We start from the raw sequence: 7500 nt of genomic DNA, 5'->3' as shown, positions 1-7500 counted from the left end.
AGATGGAGGGAGAGAGATGGAGAGAGAGAGAGATGGAGAGAGGGAGGGAGAAAAGGAGGGAGGGAGAGAGAGGGAGAGGGAGGGAGAGAGAGAGGGAGAAAGAGAGGGAGAGAGAGGGTGGGAGAAAAGGAGGGAGGGAGAGAGAGGGAGAGAGAGGGAGGAAGAGTGAGAGGGAGAGATAGGGAGAGGGAGAGAGGAACAGAGAGAGAGAGAAAGAGAGGGAGAGAGGGGGAGGGAGAAAAGGAGAGAGGGAGAGAGAGGGAGAGAGAGGGAGAGAGAGGGAGGAAGAGAGAGAGAGGGAGAGATAGAGAGAGGGAGAGAGGAAGAGAGAGAGAGAGACAGACAGACAGAGACACATCAGCACAGAACACACACTGTTGGGTGCAGTATTGGGTGCGGTGTTGGGTGCAGTGTTGGGTGTAGTGTTGGGTGTAGTGTTGGGTGTAGTGTTGGGTGAGGGTAGTGTTGGGTGTAGTGTTGGGTGTAGTGTTGGGTGTAGTGTTGGGTGTAGTGTTGGGTGAGGGTAGTGTTGGGTGTAGTGTTGGGTGTAGTGTTAGGTGTAGTGTTGGGTGTAGTGTTGGGTGTAGTGTTGGGTGTAGTGTTGGGTGTAGTGTTAGGTGTGGTGTTGGGTGTAGTGTTGGGTGTAGTGTTGGGTGCAGTGTTGGGTGCAGTGTTGGGTGTAGTGTTGGGTGCAGTGTTGGGTGTAGTGTTGGGTGCAGTGTTGGGTGTAGTGTTGGGTGTAGTGTTGGGTGCAGTGTTGGGTGTAGTGTTGGGTGCAGTGTTGGGTGTAGTGTTGGGTGTAGTGTTGGGTGCAGTGTTGGGTGTAGTGTTGGGTGTAGTGTTGGGTGTAGTGTTAGGTGTAGTGTTAGGTGTAGTGTTAGGTGTAGTGTTGGGTGTAGTGTTAGGTGTAGTGTTAGGTGTAGTGTTGGGTGTAGTGTTAGGTGTAGTGTTAGGTGTAGTGTTGGGTGTAGTGTTAGGTGCAGTGTTGGGTACAGTGTTGGGTGTAGTGTTAGGTGCAGTGTTGGGTGTAGTGTTGGGTGTAGTGTTGGGTGTAGTGTTAGGTGTAGTGTTAGGTGTAGTGTTGGGTGTAGTGTTAGGTGTAGTGTTAGGTGTAGTGTTGGGTGTAGTGTTGGGTGTAGTGTTGGGTGTAGTGTTAGGTGCAGTGTTGGGTACAGTGTTGGCTGCAGTGTTGGGTGTAGTGTTGGGTGTAGTGTTGGGTGTAGTGTTAGGTGTAGTGTTAGGTGTAGTGTTGGGTGTAGTGTTAGGTGTAGTGTTAGGTTTAGTGTTGGGTGTAGTGTTAGGTGCAGTGTTGGGTACAGTGTTGGGTGTAGTGTTGGGTGTAGTGTTGGGTGTAGTGTTGGGTGTAGTGTTGGGTGCAGTGTTGGGTGTAGTGTTGGGTGTAGTGTTAGGTGTAGTGTTGGGTGTAGTGTTAGGTGTAGTGTTAGGTGTAGTGTTGGGTGTAGTGTTAGGTGTAGTGTTAGGTGTAGTGTTGGGTGTAGTGTTGGGTGTAGTGTTAGGTGTAGTGTTGGGTGTAGTGTTGGGTGTAGTGTTGGGTGCAGTGTTGGGTGTAGTGTTGGGTGTAGTGTTAGGTGTAGTGTTGGGTGCAGTGTTGGGTGTAGTGTTAGGTGTAGTCTTAGGTGTAGTGTTGGGTGTAGTGTTAGGTGTAGTGTTAGGTGTAGTGTTGGGTGTAGTGTTGGGTGTAGTGTTAGGTGTAGTGTTAGGTGTAGTGTTGGGTGTAGTGTTAGGTGTAGTGTTGGGTGTAGTGTTGGGTGCAGTGTTGGGTGTAGTGTTGGGTGTAGTGTTGGGTGCAGTGTTGGGTGTAGTGTTGGGTGTAGTGTTAGGTGTAGTGTTGGGTGTAGTGTTAGGTGTAGTGTTAGGTGTAGTGTTGGGTGTAGTGTTAGGTGCAGTGTTGGGTACAGTGTTGGGTGTAGTGTTAGGTGCAGTGTTGGGTGTAGTGTTGGGTGTAGTGTTGGGTGTAGTGTTAGGTGTAGTGTTAGGTGTAGTGTTGGGTGTAGTGTTAGGTGTAGTGTTAGGTGTAGTGTTGGGTGTAGTGTTGGGTGTAGTGTTGGGTGTAGTGTTAGGTGCAGTGTTGGGTACAGTGTTGGGTGCAGTGTTGGGTGTAGTGTTGGGTGTAGTGTTAGGTGTAGTGTTAGGTGTAGTGTTGGGTGTAGTGTTAGGTGTAGTGTTAGGTGTAGTGTTAGGTGTAGTGTTGGGTGTAGTGTTAGGTGTAGTGTTAGGTGTAGTGTTGGGTGTAGTGTTAGGTGCAGTGTTGGGTACAGTGTTGGGTGTAGTGTTAGGTGCAGTGTTGGGTGTAGTGTTGGGTGTAGTGTTGGGTGTAGTGTTAGGTGTAGTGTTGGGTGTAGTGTTAGGTGTAGTGTTAGGTGTAGTGTTGGGTGTAGTGTTGGGTGTAGTGTTGGGTGTAGTGTTAGGTGCAGTGTTGGGTACAGTGTTGGCTGCAGTGTTGGGTGTAGTGTTGGGTGTAGTGTTGGGTGTAGTGTTAGGTGTAGTGTTAGGTGTAGTGTTAGGTGTAGTGTTGGGTGTAGTGTTAGGTGTAGTGTTAGGTGTAGTGTTGGGTGTAGTGTTAGGTGCAGTGTTGGGTACAGTGTTGGGTGTAGTGTTGGGTGTAGTGTTGGGTGTAGTGTTGGGTGCAGTGTTGGGTGTAGTGTTGGGTGTAGTGTTAGGTGTAGTGTTGGGTGTAGTGTTGGGTGCAGTGTTGGGTGTAGTGTTGGGTGTAGTGTTGGGTGCAGTGTTGGGTGTAGTGTTGGGTGTAGTGTTAGGTGTAGTGTTAGGTGCAGTGTTGGGTGTAGTGTTGGGTGTAGTGTTGGGTGCAGTGTTGGGTGTAGTGTTGGGTGTAGTGTTGGGTGTAGTGTTAGGTGTAGTGTTAGGTGTAGTGTTGGGCAGTGTTGGGTGTAGTGTTGGGTGTAGTGTTGGGTGCAGTGTTGGGTGTAGTGTTGGGTGTAGTGTTGGGTGTAGTGTTAGGTGTAGTGTTAGGTGTAGTGTTGGGTGTAGTGTTGGGTGCAGTGTTGGGTGTAGTGTTAGGTGTAGTGTTAGGTGTAGTGTTAGGTGTAGTGTTGGGTGTAGTGTTAGGTGTAGTGTTGGGTGTAGTGTTAGGTGTAGTGTTGGGTGTAGTGTTGGGTGTAGTGTTAGGTGTAGTGTTGGGTGTAGTGTTGGGTGTAGTGTTAGGTGTAGTGTTAGGTGTAGTGTTGGGTGTAGTGTTAGGTGTAGTGTTGGGTGTAGTGTTGGGTGCAGTGTTGGGTGTAGTGTTGGGTGCAGTGTTGGGTGTAGTGTTGGGTGCAGTGTTGGGTGTAGTGTTGGGTACAGTGTTGGGTGTAGTGTTAGGTGTAGTGTTAGGTGTAGTGTTAGGTGTAGTGTTGGGTGTAGTGTTAGGTGTAGTGTTGGGTGTAGTGTTGGGTGCAGTGTTGGGTGTAGTGTTGGGTGTAGTGTTAGGTGTAGTGTTGGGTGTAGTGTTGGGTGCAGTGTTGGGTGTAGTGTTGGGTGTAGTGTTAGGTGTAGTGTTGGGTGTAGTGTTGGGTGCAGTGTTGGGTGCAGTGTTGGGTGTAGTGTTGGGTGTAGTGTTGGGTGCAGTGTTGGGTGTAGTGTTGGGTGTAGTGTTAGGTGTAGTGTTGGGTGCAGTGTTGGGTGTAGTGTTAGGTGTAGTGTTAGGTGTAGTGTTAGGTGTAGTGTTGGGTGTAGTGTTAGGTGTAGTGTTGGGTGCAGTGTTGGGTGTAGTGTTAGGTGTAGTGTTAGGTGTAGTGTTAGGTGTAGTGTTGGGTGTAGTGTTAGGTGTAGTGTTGGGTGTAGTGTTAGGTGTAGTGTTGGGTGTAGTGTTGGGTGTAGTGTTAGGTGTAGTGTTGGGTGTAGTGTTGGGTGTAGTGTTAGGTGTAGTGTTGGGTGTAGTGTTAGGTGTAGTGTTGGGTGTAGTGTTGGGTGCAGTGTTGGGTGTAGTGTTGGGTGCAGTGTTGGGTGTAGTGTTGGGTGCAGTGTTGGGTGTAGTGTTGGGTACAGTGTTGGGTGTAGTGTTAGGTGTAGTGTTAGGTGTAGTGTTGGGTGTAGTGTTGGGTGTAGTGTTGGGTGTAGTGTTGGGTGTAGTGTTAGGTGTAGTGTTGGGTGTAGTGTTGGGTGCAGTGTTGGGTGTAGTGTTGGGTGTAGTGTTGGGTGTAGTGTTGGGTGCAGTGTTGGGTGTAGTGTTGGGTGTAGTGTTAGGTGTAGTGTTGGGTGTAGTGTTGGATGCAGTGTTAGGTGCAGTGTTGGGTGTAGTGTTGGGTGTAGTGTTGGGTGTAGTGTTGGGTGTAGTGTTGGGTGTAGTGTTGGGTGTAGTGTTAGGTGTAGTGTTGGGTGTAGTGTTGGGTGTAGTGTTGGGTGTAGTGTTGGGTGTAGTATTGGGTGTAGTGTTGGGTGTAGTGTTGGGTGTAGTGTTGGGTGCAGTGTTGGGTGTAGTGTTGGGTGCAGTGTTAGGTGTAGTGTTGGGTGTAGTGTTAGGTGCAGTGTTGGGTGTAGTGTTAGGTGTAGTGTTGGGTGTAGTGTTGGATGCAGTGTTAGGTGCAGTGTTGGGTGTAGTGTTGGGTGTAGTGTTGGGTGTAGTGTTGGGTGCAGTGTTGGGTGTAGTGTTGGGTGTAGTGTTAGGTGTAGTGTTGGGTGTAGTGTTGGGTGTAGTGTTGGGTGTAGTGTTAGGTGTAGTGTTGGGTGTAGTGTTGGGTGTAGTGTTGGGTGTAGTGTTGGGTGCAGTGTTGGGTGTAGTGTTGGGTGTAGTGTTGGGTGTAGTGTTGGGTGTAGTGTTGGGTGTAGTGTTAGGTGCAGTGTTGGGTGTAGTGTTAGGTGTAGTGTTGGGTGTAGTGTTAGGTGTAGTGTTGGGTGTAGTGTTAGGTGTAGTGTTGGGTGTAGTGTTAGGTGTAGTGTTGGGTGCAGTGTTGGGTGTAGTGTTGGGTGTAGTGTTGGGTGCAGTGTTGGGTGTAGTGTTAGGTGTAGTGTTGGGTGTAGTGTTGGGTGTAGTGTTGGGTGTAGTGTTAGGTGCAGTGTTGGGTACAGTGTTGGGTGTAGTGTTAGGTGCAGTGTTGGGTGTAGTGTTGGGTGTAGTGTTGGGTGTAGTGTTAGGTGTAGTGTTAGGTGTAGTGTTGGGTGTAGTGTTAGGTGTAGTGTTAGGTGTAGTGTTGGGTGTAGTGTTGGGTGTAGTGTTAGGTGCAGTGTTGGGTACAGTGTTGGGTGCAGTGTTGGGTGTAGTGTTGGGTGTAGTGTTAGGTGTAGTGTTAGGTGTAGTGTTGGGTGTAGTGTTAGGTGTAGTGTTAGGTGTAGTGTTAGGTGTAGTGTTGGGTGTAGTGTTAGGTGTAGTGTTAGGTGTAGTGTTGGGTGTAGTGTTAGGTGCAGTGTTGGGTACAGTGTTGGGTGTAGTGTTAGGTGCAGTGTTGGGTGTAGTGTTGGGTGTAGTGTTGGGTGTAGTGTTAGGTGTAGTGTTAGGTGTAGTGTTAGGTGTAGTGTTGGGTGTAGTGTTAGGTGTAGTGTTAGGTGTAGTGTTGGGTGTAGTGTTAGGTGCAGTGTTGGGTACAGTGTTGGGTGTAGTGTTGGGTGTAGTGTTGGGTGCAGTGTTGGGTGTAGTGTTGGGTGTAGTGTTAGGTGTAGTGTTAGGTGTAGTGTTAGGTGTAGTGTTGGGTGTAGTGTTGGGTGTAGTGTTAGGTGTAGTGTTAGGTGTAGTGTTGGGTGTAGTGTTAGGTGTAGTGTTGGGTGTAGTGTTGGGTGCAGTGTTGGGTGTAGTGTTGGGTGTAGTGTTGGGTGCAGTGTTGGGTGTAGTGTTGGGTGTAGTGTTAGGTGTAGTGTTAGGTGCAGTGTTGGGTGTAGTGTTGGGTGTAGTGTTGGGTGCAGTGTTGGGTGTAGTGTTGGGTGTAGTGTTGGTGTAGTGTTAGGTGTAGTGTTAGGTGTAGTGTTGGGTGTAGTGTTGGGTGCAGTGTTGGGTGTAGTGTTAGGTGTAGTGTTAGGTGTAGTGTTAGGTGTAGTGTTGGGTGTAGTGTTAGGTGTAGTGTTGGGTGTAGTGTTAGGTGTAGTGTTGGGTGTAGTGTTGGGTGTAGTGTTAGGTGTAGTGTTGGGTGTAGTGTTGGGTGTAGTGTAGTGTAGGTGTAGTGTTGGGTGTAGTGTTAGGTGTAGTGTTGGGTGTAGTGTTGGGTGCAGTGTTGGGTGTAGTGTTGGGTGCAGTGTTGGGTGTAGTGTTGGGTGCAGTGTTGGGTGTAGTGTTGGGTACAGTGTTGGGTGTAGTGTTAGGTGTAGTGTTAGGTGTAGTGTTAGTGTAGTGTTGGGTGTAGTGTTAGGTGTAGTGTTGGGTTGTAGTGTTGGGTGCAGTGTTGGGTGTAGTGTTGGGTGTAGTGTTAGGTGTAGTGTTGGGTGTAGTGTTGGGTGCAGTGTTGGGTGTAGTGTTGGGTGCAGTGTTGGGTGTAGTGTTGGGTACAGTGTTGGGTGTAGTGTTAGGTGTAGTGTTAGGTGTAGTGTTGGGTGTAGTGTTGGGTGCAGTGTTGGGTGTAGTGTTAGGTGTAGTGTTGGGTGTAGTGTTGGGTGTAGTGTTGGGTGTAGTGTTGGGTGTAGTGTTAGGTGTAGTGCTGGGTGTAGTGTTGGGTGTAGTGTTGGGTGTAGTGTTAGGTGTAGTGTTGGGTGTAGTGTTGGGTGTAGTGTTGGGTGTAGTGTTGGGTGTAGTGTTGGGTGTAGTGTTGGGTGTAGTGTTGGGTGTAGTGTTAGGTGTAGTGTTGGGTGTAGTGTTAGGTGTAGTGTTGGGTGCAGTGTTGGGTGTAGTGTTAGGTGTAGTGTTGGGTGTAGTGTTGGGTGTAGTGTTGGGTGTAGTGTTGGGTGTAGTGTTGGGTGTAGTGTTGGGTGTAGTGCTGGGTGCAGTGTTGGGGTGTAGTGTTGGGTGTAGTGTTGGGTGTAGTGTTGGGTGCAGTGTGGGTGTAGTGTTAGGTGTAGTGTTGGGTGTAGTGTTAGGTTGTAGTGTTGGGGTGTAGTGTTAGGTGTAGTGTTGGGTGTAGTGTTGGGTGTAGTGTTAGGTGTAGTGTTGGTGTAGTGTTGGGTGTAGTGTTGGGTGTAGTGTTAGGTGTAGTGTTGGGTGTAGTGTTGGGTGTAGTGTTAGGTGTAGTGTTGGGTGTAGTGTTAGGTGCAGCGTTGGGTGTAGTGTTGGGTGTAGTGTTGGGTGTAGTGTTGGATGCAGTGTTAGGTGTAGTGTTGGGTGTAGTGTTAGGTGTAGTGTTGGTGTAGTGTTGGGTGTAGTGTTGGTGTAGTGTTGGGTGTAGTGTTAGGTGTAGTGTTAGGTGTAGTGTTGGGTGTAGTGTTGGGTGCAGTGTTGGGTGTAGTGTTGGGTGTAGTGTTGGGTGTAGTGTTGGGGTGTGGCTCTCACCAGGGTGACCCCTTGCTGGTTGGGCCGGTTCAGACTGACCGCGCTGGTCACCAGCTGCCTCACGTCAGACAGCATGCTGCTGGACCTCTGCACACGCAGGGCCTGCATGGACACGTCCACACCTGAGGACACACACA

General features: G+C 49.3%; 1 protein-coding gene across 1 annotated transcript in view; it reads right to left on the bottom strand.

Moving 5' to 3' along the window:
• LOC311313412 (unconventional myosin-XVI-like) overlaps positions 1-7500 on the bottom strand; it is a gene marked incomplete at both ends in the record, with an annotated part of 42003 nt that overhangs the window by 25606 nt on the left and 8897 nt on the right. Inside the window, one exon of the mRNA XM_084443537.1 lies at positions 7364-7485. Coding sequence (XP_084299663.1) covers positions 7364-7485 — 122 coding nt within the window. The remainder of the gene's footprint in view (positions 1-7363; positions 7486-7500) is intronic.

Source organism: Borostomias antarcticus, assembly GCF_949987555.1.
Source record: "Borostomias antarcticus genome assembly, chromosome: 9".
NCBI lineage: Eukaryota > Metazoa > Chordata > Actinopteri > Stomiiformes > Stomiidae > Borostomias > Borostomias antarcticus.
The sequence above is the reverse complement of the archived record's forward strand: the minus strand, read 5'-3'. Positions and strand labels throughout refer to the sequence as shown.